Raw genomic sequence first — 25,158 nt, 5'->3', positions numbered from 1 at the left:
CTCTAACTGCCTCATATAGGGGAATTAGGCAGTATTTATCCTTTGTAACTGGCTTATTTCATTTAACCTAATGTCCTCAAGGCTCAACTATGTTATAGCATATGTCAGAAGTTTCTTCCTCTTCAAGGCTGAATGATATCCCATTTTATGCTTGTTCCACAGCTCGCCTATTCATTTATCTTTGGTGAGCAGTTGGGTGGCTCCCATGTTTAGCTATTGTGAATAATGTTCCCGTGAACACGGGCATGCAGCAGCTGGTTCTTGTTCTGCTTATGATGTTCCAGGTTCAGCAGCAGTTCAGGTGTTGCCAGCCTGGTCCATCCATTTAAGACTCTGCTTTCAAATTCGTTTGACCCAGTGGATTTTTGGATCATATGATCCAATTCTGTTTTTAATTTTAAAAATAAGTTTCTATGCTGTTTCCCACAGGGGTTGTGCCATCCCCACCAACAGTGCACAGAATTCAGTTTCTTCTGTCTTTATACCATTCTAAACCATCAATCCAAGCATCCAAAGCTTTTTTATTTTCATAGAAATCTTAGCAAAATATGGATTGCTACATCCTTCTAACTTATTATCTATCAATGGTTTTTTGGTGGTTAAATGTTTCAGTGTGCATGGATGGCAGGGCCAAATCTCATTTCTTTCTGAAAAAATTTTTCCCCCCCATTTCAGGAACTCAGAAAATCTCTGACTCTGCCTCTTTCTCTCTTACACACACACACACACACACACACACACACACACACACACACACACTTCTCCCCTGGTTTCAGATACAGAATTGAACCTTGTCGACCTTGTCTTCATGACGAGGGTCACATTTACAAAGAGATGCGACTGGGGCAAGCATAGGACAGGTTTGCGGTAAAGCTGGGTTTTTTAATACAGGTTTGTCCTGACACCAAATGGCTGCCACTTGAAACACAGTGGCTGGAATGGCTCTTTATCATTTTCCTATCTTCTTGCTCTCACTGCTCGCAGGTCTGCACATGCCTGGCTGTGACCTCACTGTATCTTCTCACCGGGGGCTTTTTCTTCCTGTTTGTTTATTGGGGAAACCAGATCATTTGTTCTGTAGAATTGCTCACATTCTGGATTTGGCAGATTATAACCCCATGGTGTCATTTAACATGATTCTGCATTTGTTTGAACAGATAGTTTAGGCTTAGAAGCCTGTTCAGATTCAGGGGTTTTCTTTGCAAGAATTCATAACAGGTGGTACTGCAGGCAGTGCTGTTTGCCTCCTGCCGATCACCGCAGGGGGCATGCAGCGGCTGGTTCTCCTTGTTTTGTGATGTTTAAGATTCACCAGCAGTTCTGGTGTTGCCAACCTGGTCTATCCATTATCACGTTTCCCATCAGCCTTTTGCGCAATCCGGCTTTAGAAGCTATTGTTTTCCTTTGCCTAGAGCCATTTTTTGGTTAGTGGTTCAAAGTGAGGACATTTAAGTCTATCATCATTTATGTGTTTATTAGGTGAAGAAAATTTTCATATCAGCAGTATGATTTCTCTGAGGAGGATTTTTTATATGAAAGAAAAATTAAATGCTTGATTATTTTCCTAATGTATCTGTTTTCAGAATAAGGATTAGTATAGCCTCCCAAAGTGACACTTTTTAAAAGGCATCTTTATAAACTCATGGATTGAAAAAAATATTTGGCATGTTTTTATTTATTGCAGTTATTATCATTTGGGCACTCAAACTGTTCCATCTTTCTCTAGGAGGAGCCCTGATTTGAGGCTTCTAATCTTCATGGGAGAGATGACCAACCTGCTCTCTCCCAGTAACTGCCCTGGGGGGCGGGGGGGGGGGGGCGGGGAAGGGATCTGAAAGCTGGGCTGAGGCTGTGTCTGGGCTCAGATAGAAAGACGAGAAAGATGGCTGGAATCATGTAGCCACCTCCGCTGTCAGGGAATGTAGTGATTGTTGGGTGGTAGCAATGGGAGTGAAGGATGCACACCTTGTATTTTTATTTCCATGCTATGGGCTGGTCAAACTTGTCAGAAATGGGTATAAAATATAAATGACTGAGTGAGTCTGAGGAGCTCTTCTGAGAGTAGAAAGCATGTATTTTTAACTGCTTGGAGTCTTGATTTGTTTACTTTCTGATGTTTAGAGGAGTTTAGATGATGAAAGATGCCAAGTAGATGAATTCTGACTGAGTGATTAAAACACACACACACACACACACACAACTATAATTAAGATTTCCAAGAGCTCAAAATTATTATTCTTGTGTTTTATTCCTTGTTATTTTCTATTAGCAAGAATAAACTTTTATATTATACAGTTTGGCAAGTTTTTTGAGGAAGTTTAGGAAGTCAGTTATTCAGGAACTCACTAATAAGAAAGAATAAATTTTATATGTAAATTTTATACTTATAAGTAACTTATATATAATATATAACATAACATTACATATTTTATAAAAATATATACTGACATACCTCAGAGATATTGCATGTTCAGTTTCAGATCACTGCAATAAGGCAATTATCACATTAAAGGGAGTCATACAAATTTTTTATTTTCTCAGTGTATATAAAAGTTTGTTTATGCCATCCTGTGCTCTCTTAAGTGTGCAATGCATTATATATAAAGAAATAATTAAAAATACTTTATTGCTAACACATGTTAACCATTGTTTGAGCTTTTAGCAGGTTATAATCTTTCTGCTGGTAGAGGGTCTTGCCTCGATGATGATAGTTGTTGACTGATCAGGGTGGTGGATGCTGGCAATTTCTTAAAATAAATACAAGGAAGTTTGCCACATTGATTAACTCTTTCACAAATGATTTCTCTGTAGCATGTGATGCTATTTGATAGCATTTCACTCACAGTAGAGTTTCTTTCAATATTGGAGAAGGTCCTCTCAAACCCTGCTTCTGCTTCATCACCTAAGTTTATGTAGTTTTCTAAATCTTTGGTTGTCATTTCAACAATATTCACCACATCTTCACCAGGAGTGGATTTTGTCTCAAAAAAAAAAAGCACATTTTTTTTGCTCATCTATAAAAAGCAACTCCTCTTCTATACAAGTTTTATCCCAAGATTGCAGCAATTCAGTCACATCTTCAGGATCCACTCTAGTTATGGTTCTCATGCTATTTCTACCACATCTGTATTTCTTTCTTCCACTGAAGGCTTGCATCTCTCAAAGTCATTCATTAGGGTTGGAATCAACTTCTTCCAAACTCCTGTTTAGTGTTGATATTTTGCTATCTTCCCATGAATCACCAACGCTCTTAATGACATCTAGAATGTGAATCATTTCCAGAAGGTTTTCAATTTACTTTGCCCAAATGGAATCACTATCTATGGCAGCAATAGTCTTATGAAATTCTTCAACAGTAAGACTTGAAAGTCAAAATTACTTTTTGATTTAGGAGTAATGGATATTGTGTTAACAAGCATAAAAACAACATCAATTTCATACACCTTCACCAGAGCCTTTGGTTAACCAGGTTCATTGTCAATAAGCATTAATATTTTGAAAAATTTTCTTTTTTTTCTTTTTTCTTTTCTTTCTTTCTTTTTTTTTTTTTTTTTTTTTTTGGAATGGAAGGTCTCAACAGTGGACTTAAAATATTCAGTAAACCATGTTGTAAACAGATGTGCCGTTATCCACATCTTTGTTGTTCCATTTAAAAAAAAATTTTTTTAGCATAAGCAGAGTGGATTTAACATAATTTTTAAGGGCCCTAGGATTTTCAGAATGGTAAATGAATATTAGCTTCAACTTAAAGTCACCAACTGCATTAGCTCCTAACAAGAGAGTCAGCCTGTCCTTCAATGTTCTGAAACCAGATATTGACTTCTTTCTAGCTGTGAAACGCCTAGATTTCATCTTCTTTTAATCTAAATCTGTTAGATCTACTATGAAAATCTGCTTAGTGTAGCCACCTTCATGAATTATCTTAGTTAGATTTTCTGGATAACTTGCTGCAGCTTTTATATCAGCACTTGCTGCTTTACCTTGCACTTCTATGGGGACAGCTTTTTTTCTTTAAATCCCATGGGCAAAGCTTCTGCTAGCTTCAAACTTTCCTCCTGCAGCTTCCTCACCTCTCTCAGCCTTCCTAAAATTGAAGAGTTAGAGTTTTGCTCTAAATTAGGCTTTGGCTTAAGGGAATATTGTGGCTGGTTTGATCTCTCCAGATCACTGAGACTTTCTTTGTATCAACCATAAGGCCATTTTCTTTTCTTATTCTTCATGTGTTCAATGGAGTAGCACTTCTAATTTCCTTTAAGAACTTTTCCTTTGCCTTCACAGTTTGTCACAAAGTCTTTCAAACTATCTCAGCTTTTGACATACTTTCCTCACCTGGCTTAATCATTGCTAGCTTTTGATTTAAAGTGAAAGATGTGTGACTCTCCCTTTCACTTGAACACTTAGCAGCCATTGGAGGGATGTTAATTGGCCTAATTTCAATATTGTTGTGTCTCAGGGAACAGGGAGGCCCAAGGAGTGGCAGGGAGATGAGGAATGTCCAGTCAGCCAAGCAGCCAGAACACATACAACATTTATCAACTAAGTTTACTGTCTTCTGAGAATAATTACAATAGTAATATCAAAGATACTAGTCACAAATCATATAACCAATATAATAAAAATTAAAAAGTTTGAAATGTTGTGAGAAGTATCAAGATGCGATACAAAGACATAAAGTAAATGTGTTGAAAAACGACTCTGATAGACTTGCTCAACCAGGGTTCCACAACCCTTTCACTCGTAAAAAAAAAAACCACACCCAATATCTGTACAATAGAGTGAACACAATAAAACGAGGCATACATGTAAAGAGATGGGTTCTACAATTGCAAGGCTTGAGCCTGAGCCCAAGTACTACCTGTACATGATCCTTAAGACTATTAATACTTGCTCTGCATAGTTCAAGGGCTTGTTAAGAAAATTAATTGTGACATTGTAGGTGCTTTATAAATGTTCAAATTTTTATTGTATTTGCTAGATATTAGTGGTGTTAAATATTTAGTTACAAGTATGATTAAGGTGAATGGGCTCAGATGGAAGAGACTAGTAAAGCTTTGTTGGTGAGCGAGTCTTACACTGAATCTGAGGTAGCGCCCGGGTGGCGTGGTTCTGTGGTGTAGCGTTGACCTGTGAACCAGGAGGTCAGGGTTCTTTCCCTGTCAGGGCGCATGCCCGGGTTGTGGGCTCAATCCCCATTGGGGGGAAATGCAGGAGGCAGCCAATCAATGATTCTCTTTCATCATTAATGTTTCTATCTCTCTTTATCTCTCCATTTCTCTCTGGAATCAATAAAAATATATTGTGATGAAACTGAGGTAAAAAAAAAAAAAAAAAAAGGTGTGACAGTGGGGGAAAAAAAAAAAGCAGGATAAGGAATCCCATGTCCATTGTTCAGAACTGGGCCAGAGTGAAATCTGTAGATTTACTTGGCTGTAGCAAAGCTCCTGAGAGCCTGTGTGTTAGCCAGGTAGTTACCGAAGGAACAGTTGGTGGTGGACATTAAACTCCATGATTAGGAACTTTAATTCGATCTCAGAGGTAATTAAGCCTCAATGCTGGGCCCTGGGGAGGGGTATTATCTGAGGTCATCAGCAGCATTCTGAGTGTTAGCTTTGGCCTAATTTGAAGCTAAAGAACAGAAGGAGATTAAACAAAGATATAGCCCTCAATCCTCCCTGTTTTGCTATTTCCTAAAATGACCTTTTAAGGTGTTTATTGTCTGAATTCAGGTCACATCATCAGCACATTCAGAGGAAAATAATGATTGCTTTTTTGTTATGCTCATCTTAGAAGAGTGATGTGTATTATTAGTAAGATTATTAAAACCATCAGCAGCATGGTCTTGTGGAAAGGGGACTGGGCTAGCAGAGTCTGATCATCTGTTTGAGTTCAAACGCTAAGGCTGACTGGAAATTGAAGGAGAAACCAAATGAAGGAATTAAGTTGCAGATGACACAATCACAGATTTTTGTGTTTGTGTTTTAGTGTCTGTAGTATATCTATGTTGTAAAAGACCCTATGCTAAGTGGGACTATAAATCTGAGTGGAATATATATATACATATATATATATATATATATATATATATATATATATATATATATATATAGACAATGGTGATGATGGTAGTAAGAACACACAGAAGGGCAGGTAAGAGGTGGTAGAAAGTTAGCAGCAGCAGCAGCAGCAGCAGCAGCAACAACAACAAAATATAGATGAAGGAAAGAGCATTTCCTTTACCCTAGACACTAATTCTTATTTTTAATATATTTTATTGATTTTTCACAGAGAGGAAAGGAGAAAGATAGAGAGTTAGAAACATCTATGAGAGAGAAACATCAATCAGCTGCCTCTTGCACACCCCCCACTGGGGATGTGCCCGCAACCAAGGTACATGCCCTTGACCGGAATCAAACCTGGGACCCTTGAGTCCGTAGGCCGATACTCTATCCATGGAGCCAAACCAGTTTCAGCGACACTAATTATTTTTATTAGTCAATTTGAATCTCCATTATGTATTTAATTTTTTTTTTTTTTTACAAAGGTAAATCAGAATGAAAAAAGCCAAGTTGTGTTTAGTGTTAGTCACTCAAGGAGTGACATCCCCAGCTGATTTAAATGCCCTCTCCTGAGAGCTTGTGCAGGAGTGACACGGGACACTAAACGAACGGGCTTTGGAATGCTGCGGATCCTCCCAAAGCGTCTCACCTGGAGCGGGGCCGCCACCGGGGAGGACAACACCCCAGCTGATGCCACAGGGAGATTAGGTTTAAGATCCGTGAGGGAATCAAGCATTGCCCCCTGTCAAGACACACCTCTTCTTCAAATAAACCGTCTTCTCTTTCAGAGCAGACACTCTGCAAACTGAGGAGAGGTAACTGCAGAGGCAGCGTGTGTGGGCAAGACCCCAAGTCCCGTGTGTGCACCTGCGCGGAGGGCTACGCCTTAAGCCGGGACGGGAGGTTCTGTGAAGGTAATGCACCTGCTCTCCAGCGGCCATTCAGAGCCTCAATGTGAAACCAGTTTTACTCTCCCCCACTCCCTTCCCCAGAGAAACAGTTTTATTTCCCTCTGTTTTTAAAGCCATCGTAATACTTGCAGGTCTTCTTTATGGCTCGTGTTCGTAGACCAGTGGTCAGCAAACTCATTAGTCAACAGAGCCAAATATCAATAGGATGATTGACATTTCTTTTGAGAGTCAAATTTTTTAAACTTAAACTATAGAGGTAGGTACATTGTTATTAACTTAATTAGGGTTCTCCTAAACTGGCCTTTGCTAAAAACTCAAGGGGCCAAGGAGCCGCAGTTTGCCGACCACTGTCCTAGGTCCAGTGCTTTCCGAGGCTCCGCAGGGGTTGACAGTAGGCAGGTGTTCTCCAAGTGGATCCCATGCAACTCCATGCGTTTGGCTGTGTGCAAACTAGCAAGATTTTCAACTATTTTAGGGACATGATTCCAAAGCTATCGTAAGACTCTCAAAGGGTATGCGACTCCACAGCTCCTCCCCGGAAGGTCTAGTGGGAAAGGGAATCTGGATAAGCCCGATGGTTATCTAGGGCTTCTCCTAGTTGAGACTTCAGGCTAAGTTTAGTGAACTCAGAAGTACAGGGCACTCCAGAGGGCTGCTGATGGAGACTCCGGTGGCTGCAGCGCATACTCAGTGGAGGTAGCTGGGGTGACACCCACTAGTTAAGGATACTCCCCTGCTTCCCTGGGCTAGTCAGAGGGGGTGGAACGGGACCTGGAGGCTGCGGGCTGCTGCTGAGAGTGGGCCCCTTCAGGGGGTGGCTCCTGTCAGCTGGAGAGGCTGCAGAGCGGAGCAGGCATGTCCTGTCCTTGTCAAGAACTTTCAACAGTCCCGCCTTAAGTGGCTTTAGGTTGCTGAATCTTTTCAGAGAAAATAGTATTATTTTTTTCCCCCCTCAGGGTAATTCTATGAACATCTGTATTTGAAAGTAAAAACTCTGACAGAATAAAAAGGACTTTCCTGATAATTGAACTGACTTCTTTCACCCTTTACTAGCGTAGCAAAAACAGTCTTTCCATGGTCAGGAACAGCAGATACAAGTGTGAGATACTCTATTTTGGGCTGACTTGTTGGGGATACTACAATTTATATTGTAAAAAATAACCATCTGTGCTTTGCTGTTGTCCCTGTGTAGATGTCAATGAATGTGCCTTTCGGAATCATGGCTGTACTCTTGGGTGTGAAAACACCCCCGGATCCTATTATTGCACGTGCCCTGTGGGATTTGTTCTGCTTCCTGATGGGAAACGGTGTCACCGTAAGTCATAACAAGTACTTACTTCGCTATTTCCTTCATGTTCACTGATGCTGGGGAGGTGGCTGTGGTCTGGGTTGATGGTCCTGGATCAGCAGGAAGCTTCAGAATTCCCTTGGAGTTTTATTTTATTTTGTTTTTAAACATGAATAACTATTCTCTATCCCAGACTTGTTAAATAAAAACCTCCATGGTTGGGATATATATATATATATATATATATATATTCCATATTTAACCATATTTTATGATATTTCATTATATGTATATCATTAAAAGACAAGCATATAAAATAATGATATATTATTATATCTAAAAAACTAGATGTAAGTCCCTAATATCACCTAATATTCAGTCAGTTTGCAGGTATAACCACGATACCATTACTACACCTAAAATTAATAATTCCATAATAATATCAAATATCTAGTCAGTTTTCAAATTATCTCAAAAAAATTTTTTTACACAGTTGCTTGGTTTGAAGACGCATCTAGACAAGGGTAGTAATACTACTGTGTTGGGTTGATACAACTCTATTTTATCCTATAGATTCTCTCTCCTTTTTTTCCCCTTTGCAAATATTTATTAAAGAACCATTTTTTCCCCTTCAGAGTTTCTCACATTTTGGATTTTACTGATGGCACTTTGTGATGTCCCTTTTCTTCTACAAACTTATAGTTAGATATAAAGTTTTGATCAGACTTGGCTTTGACATTTTTGGCAAGAATGCTTCATAGGTGTGGTTATATTTCCATCAGGAGAAAAAATATAAACATCCCCTATGGTCTGTCTTTCTCTTTGTCTTTCTTTCGTTCTTTTTTAGAAACAAACTCTGGCCTGTTTTACTAAGGAACAATTTTGCATGACTTGCTGTTCACTAGTCTGTCTGGCATGCTTCTAATGATACGGAATCCCTGGGTCAATGGTAGCCAGTGTGTATGTTCTGAAGTCTTTTTCACATGGTGTTCCCAATTCAATATTACTATTATTTCTCTTTTTAAAACATTAAACTTATTAGAGTGTCATTGGTTAATAAAATTATATAGGATTCCAGTGTACAATTCTGCAGTTTTATATTGTTGGCACTGCCGTGATGGACACGGGTTTTGGACAACATGGTGCAGTACTCTGTCGCAGATCCCCACAGCACTGGGCAGCTGACGAGGATGGCCAGTTTCCTCTTGCCCTGTCTGATTACTCTCAGAGCGGCTTGTACCCACAGAACTTACTTTTCACTTTTTATAGTGAGCTGGAGCCGAGAGTTGACTCCAACGATTTTTTGTCTTCTTTTTAGCCACCGTCTTACTTCCTCTGGTGCAGGACCCCACCAACCAAACACACCTTGAAGCTGCTAAGGTGGCCGAGGGGCTAGAAAAGGGCCCACAGTCTTTCAGGGGAGGGTTGTGGCAGCCAATACCAATCACTGCCTAGTTCATTATTTCACCAAGGGTTTCAAATGGTGATATCTAGTTCTAGTATTTACTTTTAATTATTTTTTTAAAGGATTCATATATAGATATAGATATATAGATATAGATATAGATATATTGTAGATATAGATATAGATATAGATATATAGATATATAGATATATAGATATATAGATATATAGATATATAGATATATAGATATGATTGATTTTTTACAGAGAGGAAGAGAGAAGGATAGAGAGTTAGAAACATCGATGAGAGAGAATCATTGATCAGCTGCCTCTTGCACACCCCTTACTGGGGATGTGCCCACAACCAAGGTACATGCCCTTGACCGGAATCGAACCCGGGATCTTTCAGTCCACAGACCGATGCTCTATCCATTGAGCCAGACCAGTTTTGGCTACTTTTAATTATTAATTGGAATATCTTTATGAAGAAAACTTTCATTAACTATTTAATTACTTTAAGATATAATTTGAACAGTTAAGGCACAATAAATATTGATGGGAATATCTTTCATATGCTCAGTGATTTAAAATACCTTTATCTTTAAAAATACCTTTATGTGTACTTGAGTCTTTTATAAAATAAGCTTTTTATCTGGTTCTAATATTCTTTCCATCTTTTCCCGTACTCATTATCCCCTGTCTTAATTATTGTACCTTCATGGTACATTTTTTTTTAAAATATATTTTTATTGATTTTGTACAGAGAGGAAGGGAGAGAGATAGAGAGTCAGAAACATCGATGAGAGAGAGTCATCGATCAGCTGCCTCTTGCACACCCCCTACTGGGGATATGCCCGCAACCAAGGTACATGCCCTTGACTGGAATCGAACCCGGGACCCTTCAGTCCCCAAGCCGTCGCTCTATCCATTGAGCCAAACCGGTCCCGGCCCTTCCTGGTACATTTTGACATTTGTTAAGAGTCTCTCATTCTCTTTCTATACCTAATCACATTCATACAATGTTCTTAGTTTTCCCTTCACATAAAATTTGTTTTCCAGATGAACTTGAGAATCATTCGCCCAAGTTTCATTTTAAATATTTTGGAATTTTGATGACTAATAACTTTAAAAATATTATTTGACATAAAAGAAAGTTAGAGGAAACTGGAGTCATTTTCCAAAATCATATGTTTTTCTTTATATAATGTTTAAATTTGAAATGTTTCTTTTCTTTCTGTTCCTTCATTATCACAGTAATTCATCAATGTTTGATTCCTATTTAACTTACTTTTTTCAGAATAGCATTTTTTACTAGCAAGCAATTTTACTGAATTTCCACAAATGTGATTTAACCTTAATCTTGATCTTATTAATTAGAAATAATTTCCTGTCCAAGCAACGCAAGTGAATGCAGCCATGACTGTGTTCTAACTTCGGATGGTCCCACATGTTTCTGTCCTGAAGGCTCTGTGCTTGAGCCAGATGGAAAAACGTGTAGTGGTAAGTTTATTTACTTTTCGTTTGTTTGAAAATATACATTTTCGAAGTGACACCTATAATTTGCAACTTATTGGTAAAGAAGAATAGATTTTCCAACATTATACACTGAAAGATATTTATGCAATGGCTTAGTGTAGATTTAAATGATTTTTTTGTTTTTGACTTTAGATAGCATAGTGTAGTGGTTATGATGGTTTTGAAGTTAGATCGCCCTGAGTTAGCATTACCAGTTACTAGCTTGTTACTTGGGACTAGTTACTTACTCCTCTTGGTCTCAGTTTCTCATTGGTAGAGGCTAACAATACCTCCCTCCTGGATTCGTAGCAGATGATGGATGCAAATACTTAGCCTGTTGCTAGCACCATGAAAACTCAAAGTTAGCAAAAGATTTATGTGTGGCTTAAAAAAAAAATAAGTAAAACAAAAGCAGTCAAGAGGACAAAAATGTGTGAGAGAAAAATATATATTACTCACTAGGAAGAGTTAGACCTGTTGCCAAACTCATCAAAATGTATTTCGGCCCTGGCCAGTGTGGCTCAGTTGGTTGACTGTCATCCCATGCACCAGGAGGTCACAGGTTTGATTTCTAGTCAGAGCACATGGTCTTGGTCCCCAGTAGGGGCCATGTAGGAGGCAGCGGATCAATGTTTCTCTCTCCCTCCCCCTCCTCTCTCTGAAATTAATAAAAACACATTTTTAAAAAACATATTTTGTATTCTAGTCAACTGCCAGTGCACATGGTCTTGAACTCAGTGGTAGAACAAGACAAGGGCCATTGAGATGTGAAGGGTAAACACTCAAGATGTCAGATTACAGGGAAGTGGAGTGTGGTGACATTTTGCTTCTAATCTCTGCAAAACAAACCTGATTGCAGCAGTATAAATGATTGTGGAAATGGTTTAAAAATCAACGCATACCTGGCTCATCTCAATATTTTGATGAAAAAGTGTTATATTTTTTAATAAAAGCATCGTTACCAAGCAATTGTTTTTTGTAGGCTGTTCATCACCTGATAATGGTGGATGTAGCCAACTCTGCCTCGCCCTCAGCCCAGTATCCTGGAAATGTGACTGCCTTCCCGGCTATGACCTTCAACTGGACAAAAAAAACTGTGTAGCTTCAGGTTAGTGCTGTGTGTGTTTGAAAGTTTGTCTCCGCAGAAGTATGTGAAAAAAAAATTTTCATTTAGAAAGACAGAGCATTAAAAGTCTGATTTTTTATTTTTGGAGATGGAAAACAAATTATATTATAAATATAAGTAATGTAAGTAATAATCATATAAATAATAATGTTGTTGTGGAATATTTAGAAGTTAATTAGTATTCAGCAAAGATTTGCTATAACATCGAGTGTGGTATTCCAGTATATGTGAATGTCATGATCAGAATAGATTTAAATGTTGTATAGTTAAGCCAATGGGTAGTTTGGCTCAATGGATAGCACCTCGGCCTGTGGACTGAAGGGTCCCAGGTTCGATTCTGGTCAAGGGCACGTACCTTGGTTGCGGGCACATCCTCTGTAGGAGGTGTGCAAGAGGCAGCTGATTAATGATTCTCTCTCATCAATGTTTCTAACTCTTTATCCCTCTCTCTTCCTCTCTGTAAAAAAATCAATGAAATATATTTAAAAAATAAATAAATAAACATTTTATAGTTAAGAAAAATTGAATAATTGTTGATTGATCTGATTTTTTAACTCTCCAATGAATGTAATAATAATAATACTTTGACAAATTCAAGTTTTTTTATGTCAAAATTCAATATGAAGTTGTATGCTCTGACTATTATTTTATCTGCTGATGTTACATCACTTGTGTCCTTCAACAGCCTCGGAAACCCTAGATTTATACTAAATTGATTTAATCTCTCCTGAGGTTCATCATGCTTGCAATCTGGGATTGCCGCTTAGCCCAATACTCTTAATTTCCCAGGGTCTTAGTTAATATAGCACAATCTGAGCTCTGAAAACTAATAAGGGTATTGTTATGAACTCAACTAATCATGCTTCCGCTTTAGAAGTGCTCAGGCCAGAGAAGGGTATTTATTCAGACCTGAATTAATACAATATGCTAATTTGATATGTTTCAGTATGTGTGAATCAGGAAGATTACAGCACTAACATTTGTACCATGTAGTTATGGTTTTAGCTATTTAATGCTGGCTCTTTCTCTAAGTAATTTGCATTTTAAAAGCAGGGCCCTAGACAGGGAAGAATCCAGTGATGAAATTCTGGCAATATGTCACTCATGGAAGAGGAACTCCTCTTGCCTGTCTTAACCTACAAATACTGGTGGGAAGTTAAGAAAACAAGTACTGCAGAAGTTAAGGAAGAGGGTACGAGGACAGGGAAGAGTCAGAAGTGCCCCTTGGCTTTCAAGGCATATTTTAAATGGAGCCATATTTGAATTTGGTTATCAGGACCACAACCGTTTTTGCTGTTTGCCAATTCTCAAGATATTCGACACATGCATTTTGATGGGACAGACTATGGAACCCTACTCAGCCAGCAGATGGGAGCGGTTTTCGCCCTGGATCATGACCCTGTGCAAAATAAGGTAATGTTTTGTGGCTTGAACAGATGTGACTGTGCTTTAAGGACAGAGTAGAGAATTTTATCCCAACAGATGACCTGGGCTACTTGCAAATCCTCTGCCAAGTTCGGAATCATTAGGCACAGAAAAATGCAAATATATACATGAAAGCATCATTTGAGACATTTTAAGGATTTTCTATTATCAGAACCCCGGTTCTTGATGTGATTTGGCCATTTTATTAGAGATGATTGAGCAAGATCTTAAGTTTAGTTTTGTTTCTGGAGCCTATCACAGTACCATACATATAGAGAAAAACAGGTAAGTAGGTTTGCGATCATTTGCTGGTAGTGGGAGAAGTGGGAGGTTGGGGTAGTACCTAGGAGGGATGGGTTAGTAATTTGCACTTAATGTATGTCATTGAGAGAGGGAATTTAATGACCTATCTACCATGAAAATCAGGGAATGGAAGTTTATGGTTCATGTGGGAATGGCAGTCTAACTCATGAAATGATTTACATACTAATCAATTTTTACATGAAGTTTTTGTATATAACTTAGAATTTTTATGTTATCAACCCAATAATTGGATCATTTGATCTTTGTTAGTTGTCTTTGTGCTAAGTTAGAAGGTGCTTGAAATAGGGGGGGATTAATCACCCATACTTAGATGTTTACATAGTTATTACTCTCCCTTCATAATTATTTAATTATTAGGTTAAGTGCTAGAATTTTAAACTTTGTGCTTTTGTTTTTTCCTGATTTGTAGCAGTCTGGTAAATGGTCAAAAAAAGAGAGAGAAGCAAATTAATTCTGTGTTTAATTGGCATGGATTGATGGCCAATATAATTACCTTTGCAAGTAAGAGTTTAGTAAACAGTTCTTTCTTTTCCCTGAGCTGAATATATATGATGCTATGGAAAAGTTATATTAATAGAAAAAATTAATAGGAAAAAAAAAGTTCTAGAATCATTTATTTCCACACTAGTGTTTTTCCTGCACAGACAGCATTTTTACAACTAGGTGAATAAGGAGACTAGATGAATCTTGTCATGTGGCTCTCTTATTCTTCGGTCAATGTCCTCATTTTCTTGCTTCTCAAATGGTGGTCCTTGGACCATCAGAATTGACATCACCTTGAACTTGTTAGACCTGCACACTCCTGGGCTCCACCCGTGACCACTGAATCAGAGTCTGCATTTAAACAAGATACCCAGGGGGGTTGTGTGTCAATTTGAGAAGCAGTTCTAGCAGAGTGTTTTTGAATCTGAGAAGTACCCATTTTGTATTATGGAATAGAACCTTTTCTATTTTATCTATAAAGATGGTAACCTATGATATCTGGAAAGATGATAACCTAATGAATTACCATTTTTTGAATATTCTCATTGATTATAGACTTATGTACTTGTGTGTACTCAAGTTAAAATCTCACAAATGTTATCATTAAATTGTAAACTGATCCATCACATTCTCATGAACTACTTGTATCTATTTGACAGTAGTTCTGTATACTAGACTGAAAAAGAACTTTGTACCTGCAAGGTATGGTCTGTTGGACAATATCCAATATGATTAATTAAAATGCAACTATATAAGGTAAGAAGATGAGTAAACTTTAGCAAATATTGAGTGTAACTTCGCCATTTTTACAGTTGAGAAAATTGAGGTTCAGTTACTTGGCCAAGGTCATCAGGCAAAGAAGTGGCAAAACCTGCAGCGACATGGAATGCTGTGGACTGCACAGTAGAAGACACAGCCCAGCATGCAGTCCCCATTAAACAGAAAATCGTTGCTCCCTTTCAGTCTGTAGAAGCCTACGGTTCAAATACAGTTTGTTATTGACCAACGATCAAGGATAATAAATTACCAGTTACAAAACGAACTATGTGCCAGGTGCAGGGCTAAGGAGTTTTATATGTAAAGCTAATGTACTTGGTCTTATAATCCCCATTTTACCAATGAGGAGACTGAGACTGTGACATGGACTAACTTGCTTCAGTTTACAAGTATCTGGGAAACAGCTCCGCTGAAGCTCAGTTGCAGGTGTGTCTATGTCCAAAGATGAGCTCTCGACAATTCCACTGTATGACCCTCAACTCATTTGTACATATTCCATATTTATTTTTTAAAACAAATAAAAATTGTTCACGTTCTCTTTGGTAGGTGTACTTTGCCCATACAGTCCTCAAGTGGATAGAGAGAGCCAATATGGACGGTTCCCAGCGAGAAAGGCTGATTGAGGAAGCAATAGATGCTCCAGAAGGCCTTGCTATAGACTGGATTAACCGTAAACTCTATTGGACAGACAGAGGGTATGTTCCCTGTTAGCCATGGGAGATGGGAGTCCTGGGGGAGTGGGATGGCTGGCTTCCTCCTCCACTTTGAACGTGGGAAATACTCCTGGGATCTGGCTGCGATGGGAGAAGATGTCCCCAATGCTGTCCATATTCCCTCCACCCTTCCCTCCACCCAGCAAACGTTCCTCTTTTCCTCAAGATTGGATCTGTACCTGTAAGAGAATTTTGAGGACAAAGAATGTAGCCTGTGCTTTTGCACTTCAGGCTAGAAATGCAGAACCTGTGTGAATACCGTCCACAAGCATCCCTTGAGCATCTGCTGTCACTGGGGCGCTCTCCATGCAGCACGGGAGATACAAAGGAGCACGAGGCGTGTTCCATCTTTCCAGTCGGCTCACAGTGTAGCCAGGAGATAAGGCACATGCACACTGGAAACATTAATGCAAATGCTTGGTCTAAGTTTCAGTCCAGGAAATGTCTTAAGACCAAGCATGAACAACTGCCAGATGAGGGGTGTACACTCCCAGAGGGAGTGCTGGAAGGGGCTTCAGGGACCAACTGGCCCAACCCCCTCATTTTACAAACAGGGACACTGACAAGTGACGAATCTTGGACTGGAATCCACATGCGGGTTCTCTGGGTGATGTGAAGGAGGGAGAGAGCGTTTCATGCGGGAGCTGTGAGGAAAGCCCTTGTGAGATCAGAGAAATGGCCTGCTTTCCCTTTGGTGGAAGTCAACAGAGCCAGAGAGAAGCTGTGGTGTTTCTAGCACCCTGCTCTTGGGGCTACAGAAAAGACTGCTGCACTTGGTGTGTGTGTGAGAGAGTGTGTGTGTGTGTGTGTGTGTGTATGGCCTGTATGAGCCCCAGGAATGGTGGGGGTGGGAGGAGGGCGAGGAAGAAAGCGCCTGTATCCCCCATGTGTATTGTGAGAGCCTACTTCCCTACCTGGGAGGGAGAGGAAGTAAGATGCAGAGTACCTCACAGGATGGTGTCAGGGATGCTCGGAGCTAGAAAGATGCTTTCACAGAGTCACTTAAAGCCATAGAGTAAAATAGTGGCCCCCTTGAACACCTGGTACCTATGCATCGTATTACATTAAAAGAAAGGAGAATCAGCCCTAACTGGTTTGGCTCAGTGGATAGAGCATCGGCCTTCGGACTCAAGGGTCCCAGGTTCAATTCCTGTCAAGGATATGTACCTTGGTTGTGGGCACATCCGTGTGTGTGCAGGAGGCAGCTGGTTGGTGTTTCTCTCTCATCGATGTTTCTAACTCTCTTTCCCTCTCCCTTTCTCTCTATAAAAAAAATCAATAAAATACATTAAAAGAAAAAAAGAAAGGGGAATTAATTAGGGTTTCACATCTATGAAATCAGCAGTGCCGGCATGAAGAGTGAAGTCCCAGGACACGGGTTTATGTGCTTGGAGGAGGCGTTCTATGGCCCAGAGCAGCTCTTTGGGTCTGGGTAGCCCGTGGGAAACAAACGCATTTTAAAAATGAGCCAGATGTCTGAGGTGATGCGGCACATCTATACCTAGAGTGGGTCTGTTTCCATTCATTCATTCGCTCATTCAACCAGACCTTCATTCTTTTATTCTTTGGAGTGTTTACTAACTGAAATGTTCCAGACACGGCACTAATAACTTCATATCCATGATACCATTGAATCCACAGAGATTTGTTTTCTAATCCCCAACTTAGAGAGGAAAACAAAATGAGAATCAACGAGGAAAAGTTACTTTACCAAAGTCAAACAGCCCGCAAGTAGTGGAGCTAGAACTTGAATCAAGAGCAACCACTCGCAAAACGTATGCTTTTTTTTTTTAATTGATTTTTCACAGAGAGGAAGAGAGAGGGATAGAGAGTCAGAAACATCAACGAGAATCATCATCGATCAGCTGCCTCTTGCACACCCCCTGCTGGGGATGTGCCCGCAACCAAGGTGCATGCCCTTGACTGGAATCGAACCTGGGACCTTTCAGTCCGCAGGCCTATGCTCTATCCACTGAGCCAAACCAGCTTCGACAACAAAGCATATGCTTTTAATGATCATAGATATGTACTGCCTCCCCCATCAACGTTGATTAAAACATGCTCAACCCAGAGTCATAGAACAAATGGAAATCAACTTCAGCTGTAATAGTGATAAAAATCATAATAATGGCCTCCTCTGCGTTGAACCTACTTAAAAGGACTCTTAGAATGTCAGCTGTGCATAATGACAGAGCTTGTACACGGCCCTTCTCAGAAGAGTAAACGCTGATCAGGACGGCAGATGTCAGCGCCGCGGACCCCTGCAAGGCTGCCAGGTCTCCTCCTTTTTCCCACCTTTGCCCGGCCCCTCTAATTTGAACCGTGTTTGATTAGTAGCACCACGGGACCCGCTGCGGAAGGTGCCTCAGGACACAGGCAGGCACCTCTCCTGAGTGGCAGACCTCAGACTCCCTAGTTCGCCTACTTCGGTAATAACAAGCCCTTCTTAAGCCCTCTTTCCTCTGAAGGCAGCTGCTAAACGAAAACCTTTAATTTGTCTGGAAATGAAAGGTTTGTAGTTTGAAAACCTTGATATTAGCTAGAAATTGGATTTAAATAACTGAGATTCCAAGCGTGTGATATTAGATTATATGGTAACTCTGAAGCAATAAAAGAACCAGAGTGGATGCTGCTAGTTTACATTGGCTTACGAAAAGACGGATGCGAAGGAACATCTAACGGTAGGAAGGAAGCTAACTGATAATTTCACTGACAATGCTGTTATTTAGTACCAGGGAAGCCTGAGTCCTAAAGTCAATCACCCAGTAAAAAAAGAATCAAGAGGGTGAAAATATACATCTCTTGCTCATTCCTTTGAGACAAAAACTACCACGAGGCAAAAAATAAATAAAAATAAATAAATAAATATCAATTTTCTAAGCTTCTAGATGGACAACTCTTGTCCTGGAAGGAGTATGGGCCTGAGGACACCCCAGTGATAATGGGGTCAGTTTAGTAGAGGGTATAAGGGAAAGATGGTCCCACTCGATTAAAGGTAATGCCTGAACTCAGGTGAGCGCAGTGTCCATGCTTGTCTTAGCTTCCTGGTGACCCACGCTGGAGCTGGGGATTTGCTTTCTGGCTGAATCAAATAGTAGCGTATTATTGAGTTAACCCCTTAGGGAGCTTTGAGACAAATTCCAGCAATCCCGCCTGAGATAGCTCCGGAGTCAGGGTTTCTGTGGGTCTCAATTCTCATCACCGCACTCGGGCTTAAAACAGTCAGAATCTAGAGATGACGCAACAATGAGAGCATGACGGACAGTCACAAGCGTCTTCAGAATTCCTCCTTTCCCGGCCAGGGGACAAGCACAGTGACAGTGTGGCTGAGTGACTTGGACACATGGAGTTAGAAAACACCTGCCACCCTGCAGTGCCCTTCGGATGACCACTTCATCTGGGAATGAAATTATCTTTTAAAAAATGATTTCAGAGAGGAAGAGAGAGAGAGAAACATCAACGATGAGAGAGAATCATGGATCGGCTGCCTCCTGCACACCCCACACTGGGGATCGAGCCCACAACTGGTACACGTGGGCTCGATACCCGGCAACAGCTACATATTATCAAAACTACTTTCCGATGTGCAGTAGGGAAACAGGGCCAGCAGGCAGCACGCAGGAACAAGGTGGTAGGTCCTTACCAGATGTTTGTTGAGTGTGTTAAAGACAGTCATACTGCCCAGTTTCAGTGGGGAAAGAGAGCTGGTGGGAAAGGGTGCTCCGCGCGCCCCCCCTTCCACCCCCCCCACCCCCCCCCCCCGCAGCCGCCTGTGGTCTGTTGGCTCCAGAAGCTGCTCAGAAGCCCGGGTTACCCCCAAGCTAGGGACAGGTGGGGGTGTGACAGAGTAGGTTTTAGCACATGACCCCACCCCCTTTTCTCCATCCTGCTGCCACTGCCCTAGCGCCGTCACTGTTCTCGCTTGTCCGCCTTGTCCTCTCCATACGAAAGCCACAGCATTATGACTGTTTATATTCCTCAGGTCTCCCAGACTTGGCACTCGCTCACACTTCTGCTTAGGGTGTTCTTTAGTGTATATATATATATATATATATATATGTATGTATGTATGTATGTATATGTATGTATGTATGTATGTATGTATATGTATGTATGTATATAGTAGAGAGGAAAGGAGAGGGAGAGAGAGAAAGAAACATCAATGATGAGAGAGAACCATTGATTGGCTGCCTCCTGCACCCCAACTACTGGGATGGAACCCAGAACCCAGGCACATGCCCTGACCGGGAATGAACTATGGCCTTCTGGTTCCATAGGTCATGGCTCAATCACTGAGCCATGCCCCCAGGGCAGGGTGTTCTTTGCCTGTCCACTCACCTCCTCTCTCCCTCCCTGCCCTGGCTCTCCCGCTTAACTGTACGCTCTGTAAGGACAGAGACAGGCTACTGAGTCTTAAGTGTTTAGGCCAATTCCTGGCATGTACAGTGGGTGGTTGTTCAGTAACTGCCTGTTTGATAACCAAGGTTTGTTGGACAGATAAATGGAAACACTAGGAAACAGACATTTTCTCCTCTGCAGGATTCCAGAGAGTTTTTTTTTTTTAATGTAAAGTTTAGCAAATAATAATCATTTAATGCTCTCATTTGTCTAAATGCCATGTGGAAGAAAGTGCAAGTCAACATAAACCCCCCTTACTGTCCTTGTGCTGGCTGTCTCAGGGCCCTCGGAGCTTTCCTCTCCCTCCTTCCCGGGATCTGAGACCACGAGGCTGACCCCTTCTCACTGCTGGCTTCCCCTGGTTCCTGGGTGATGGGAGGTTGTGAGGAAAAAGGGATGGTGGGATTTACACTACAGGCCACTGACATGATTCCCTCTTACCTTATCCTTTCTCTGTGCAATTTAATTGCCTGGGATAAATATTGGCATGCTAATGAAAATACTACAAAAAGTAGAATTTGTGGGCATTTGGTCCTGATTTGTGTGTGGGTGCATGTGTGCGTGTGTTTGTGTGCATGTGTGTGTGTGTGTGTGTGTGTGGTGTGCGTATGCAGATGCACAATGGGCATAACTTAGAATGTTGGTCTTTACGTTCAGAAGGCAACAAAGAAAAGGAATATTTTTGTTGAAAAAATAAATGTAATGTAACAAGCCCCTTTATGTGACATGCATTTTAGGAAATCTGTCATTGAAGGCAGTGATTTAAGTGGAAAACATCGTGAAATACTCATTAAGGAGGACGTCTCTCAGCCGCGAGGAATCGCTGTCCACCCAATGGCCAAGTAGGTCCTTGTGAAATGCAGTGCCTTTCTGAGAGGTCGTGTTTGAGATGAGAAGCTAAGGTCCCAAATCTGTCTTCAGTGGGTCCATGGAATCGGACACCAAGAAAATCCACTAGATTTGGCCACATCTTCAGAAATGATGTGGCTACCCTGATATCCTAATTTTTAAGTCTTTTTATTTTCTATTTTATATACATATTTTATTCTTTAGATACCCTTTCATTTGAATCAAATTCAATTTCTTTTTAAAAGAAATGGGCTGTAATTCAGTAATCAATCAGGCATAAGCCCATTACACTGCTTTCTTTAAAAAGCTACATTATTGTTTTCTTGAACAGAGGATGACATTTAGATTGTATGACTTACTAATTCTATTTAGTAAGATGAGTTCAAATGATGGGTCATTCCTAGATTTAGACAAGAGGATGTAGAAATCATAAAAGACTATTCTATGTTCTTAATTATGAATTAGTAAAAAATGTTGGTTGAGGTTCAGAGAAGTAAGTAGAATCACCAATTTCTCTCTAGATTTTCAAAAACCATTTCTTTTCTTTATGATGGCCTATAGGAAAAACAATATTGGTAATAATTGATCATTATTTGAAGTCAGCCACATGATTAAAAGAGTGATATAACCATGTCTAAACAGGCCAGAGAAAAGATAAGGACCTTAAAAAATGTCCCTCAGCACAGTTATAGAATGTGATATACAGAACTTAAATTAACCAGGTTAACCGAGTGCATAGCATAAAACTGGATAGTAGATAAACATGCTCTTCTCTTAATGCTGTAATTTTACATAAACAGTCGTTTATATATGCACAGCAGAAGGACAAGCTAGCAAGTTTCAGTGCCTTTTGTAGCATGAAACGCTAATTTAAGAATATGCACTTGAGCACACTTTCAATTAGTAATATTCTGCAGTTTTAAAATTAATAATTCCTTTTTTATCTAATGACCTAAGCCTTAATTCAGCAATTCCTGCCCAAGATTCTCTACACAGAAAAGATAAGTTTTTGCTTTTGAAAAAAATGATTCATCCAACATAGAGTTCTATTTACTTCTTCTATAATCTTCTAGTTTATTCTCAAGTAATTTACTTGATGTTTCCAATGATGAAAGAATAGGAGAATTTTTTGTGCAAATTTTATTTATTGTATGCTTTCTTGATTAAAGGAGATTATTCTGGACTGATATGGGGATTAATCCACGAATTGAGAGTTCTTCCCTCCAAGGCATTGGCCGGCTGGTTATTGCTAGCTCTGAGCTAGTCTGGCCCAGCGGAATAACGATTGATTTCTTAACGGACAAGTTGTATTGGTGCGACGCCAAGCAGTCTGTGATCGAAATGGCCAATCTGGATGGTTCAAACCGCCAAAGACTTGCCCAGAACGATGTAGGTGAGGCTTTGAGCTGGGCGATGTCTTCATCTTGACTGAGAGCTGATGAGTGTTAAATACAAAATGTGTTTGTACACACATGCACCTGCATACACCACATTTTAAACCATATGACGAGAAAGAAATAGAGACAGGCTGACAGACTTCTCTGGAGATTACCTGAACATTGGAATATTGAACAAAAAATAGTGGTGTGCAGTCATTTCACTTTGTCAAGATTTCCAAAAATCAGAATGAAAACATTAAAAATTTTAAAACTTTTTTAAGAACTTGATTCTTCTGTTATCATTTTTTGTTTTGTTTTAGAAAATGTCATTTTCAGCACAGAGATAATATCCTCTTCAGAGATTAATGAATATCAATTGATAACATGTGCAAAGGCTAATATAGCTTTGCCCCCTATTATAGTTTCAGACCTTACACGGGTTAGCATGTATTTTCTTAAACATCTTTAAACTGTAGTTATGGTAACTGTTAAAGGAGAAGTACAAATGGCTATAAGATTCATAGAGAAATTCATTTAGACTCAGGGAGACAGCATTTGAAGCAGGCCATGTGGGAAATAGATGATGATAAAACTTGATCATTTGAAATAGAGCTGCAGAAATTGTTTTTTGTATGTTAGTATTGCCAAGATATGTTGATGAACTTAATTTTAAATGTACTAGAGAACCATTGCATGTTCTTGACCAGGAGATGAATATGAAATTGGTATTTCAGGATAACCACTTAAATAACAGTATAGGAGTTGGAAATCTGGAGATAAGAAAATCAGTCAGGAGACTACAAAATTTGTCCAGATAACAAATAAAAAAGAATATCACTAATAATTACAGGAAAATGGAGGACCATTGAAAAAATCACTGTAAAGAAAAAAAATTGAGTTTTTCTAACACATTGGATATAGAAGTGAGGGTCAGAGGGGTGTTAAAGATGCTTCAGAAGTTTACAAAATGGTTGGTTGGAAGATGAAAACACATGGTTTCTTTTTTTAAGGAACAAGCTGACAAACTAACAATCTGTATAAGACATTTATTTTGCCCATTCTCTTGGTTTTAGAGATAATGAATTTCTAGATTCGTGGTATATGTTACAGAGATCAAGATAAATAAAACTGTGAATGTTACATACTTATTCATTTCTTTAAAAATTAGAGATGCTTCACATAAATGATAAGCTTGTGCACAACTATAGGCTTTATTTGCCCATGCACTAACAGATGTCTATTGACGCACACACACAGTGGAGATTTAAACAAACATTGTTCTTGGGTCTAGAGGTGGAGACTTATTTAAAAAATGCATCTCCCAAATAAATGTGAAATTCTAGCTTTGATATATGAGGGTACTACGTGACTTGAAAATTTCTAACCAGACTATAAAGACACAATGTTCTAAACCAAAAATCATAGCTGAAATTTTAAAAAATAATTTATATTTTTACTCTAATCTGTGACTAATGCCACTTCCTATTAAAGGCCATTATCAAAATAATTGGACATTAAGATGTCTAAATAGCTATTCCCATCACTGCAGTGCCATATACAGGTATGTAAGTGGTGGCTTCTCAAGGGTCAGTTCAGGGTTGTTTTTCTTTAATTGAATTTATTGGGGTGACATTGGTTCACAAAAACCATACAGATTTCAAATGTACAACTCAACAAAACATCCTCAGCACACTGCATTGTGCACCCATCACCACAAGCAAAGTCTCCTCAGGTCACCATTCCCCCACTTTTGCCCAGTTCCACCTCTCCTCCATCCAGCCTCTTCCCTCTGGCTAACACCACCACACTGGGTTTTTAATGTAAAGATTGAAAGAATTTATTCTTAATTTTTAATGCAACAGTGGATCTTCCATAAGTCTGGTATGGGTATTTGTTGGAAAACTATAGTTAATTCTGACACATGCCACAACATGGATCAACCCAGAGGACATCAAGCTAAGTGAAATAAGCCAGTCACAAAAGATCAGTATTGTATGATTTCACTTATTTGAAGTATTTATAATAATCAAATCCATTGAAAGAGAAGGAAGAATGGTCTTTGTCAGGGACTAACAGGAGGGAGAAATGAGAAGTTGTTGGTTAATAGGTATAGAGTTTTAGTTTTACAAGGTAAAAAAATTTCTGGAATTGGTTGCCCAATAATGTGAATTAACTTAATTTGTTAGCAATCCTGAACTATGCACAGGTTAAGATGGTAAATATTATGTTCTTTTACCTAAATAAAAAACCTGATAGCTATATAAAAAATTCCTTTGCGGCATTTATGGCTTTAATTTAGGACAATGGGCTAGAGACTAAAGTGAATTTTTAAGGTTCATTGCCACCAGGACAAGTCATTTGCATTTGCTGCCAGGAGAGGGAGACATTCATTCTAATCCACCAAGTCCATGGCCCATCTGCATAGACTGGCCTGGGGAATGTGAGTGATGTGAGTAAAGCTTTCAAACTCGGGCCTCCTTAGCTTTACTCTCTAATTACTTGAGATGGCT

At 39.6% G+C, this 25,158-nt stretch overlaps 1 protein-coding gene across 1 annotated transcript in view; it reads left to right on the top strand.

The window, feature by feature from the left end:
• EGF (epidermal growth factor) overlaps nt 1–25,158 on the top strand; it is a 90,146-nt gene that overhangs the window by 28,453 nt on the left and 36,535 nt on the right. The window contains exons 6-13 of the mRNA XM_084872245.1: nt 6,845–6,970; nt 8,160–8,282; nt 11,037–11,159; nt 12,157–12,282; nt 13,577–13,713; nt 15,856–16,004; nt 21,158–21,262; nt 22,439–22,662. Coding sequence (XP_084728371.1) covers nt 6,845–6,970; nt 8,160–8,282; nt 11,037–11,159; nt 12,157–12,282; nt 13,577–13,713; nt 15,856–16,004; nt 21,158–21,262; nt 22,439–22,662 — 1,113 coding nt within the window. The remainder of the gene's footprint in view (nt 1–6,844; nt 6,971–8,159; nt 8,283–11,036; nt 11,160–12,156; nt 12,283–13,576; nt 13,714–15,855; nt 16,005–21,157; nt 21,263–22,438; nt 22,663–25,158) is intronic.

This window comes from Pipistrellus hanaki, assembly GCF_964339955.1.
Source record: "Pipistrellus hanaki genome assembly, chromosome: 1".
Taxonomy (NCBI): Eukaryota; Metazoa; Chordata; class Mammalia; order Chiroptera; family Vespertilionidae; genus Pipistrellus; species Pipistrellus hanaki.
Note: the sequence above shows the minus strand (reverse complement) of the source record. Positions and strands in the feature narration are given on the sequence as shown.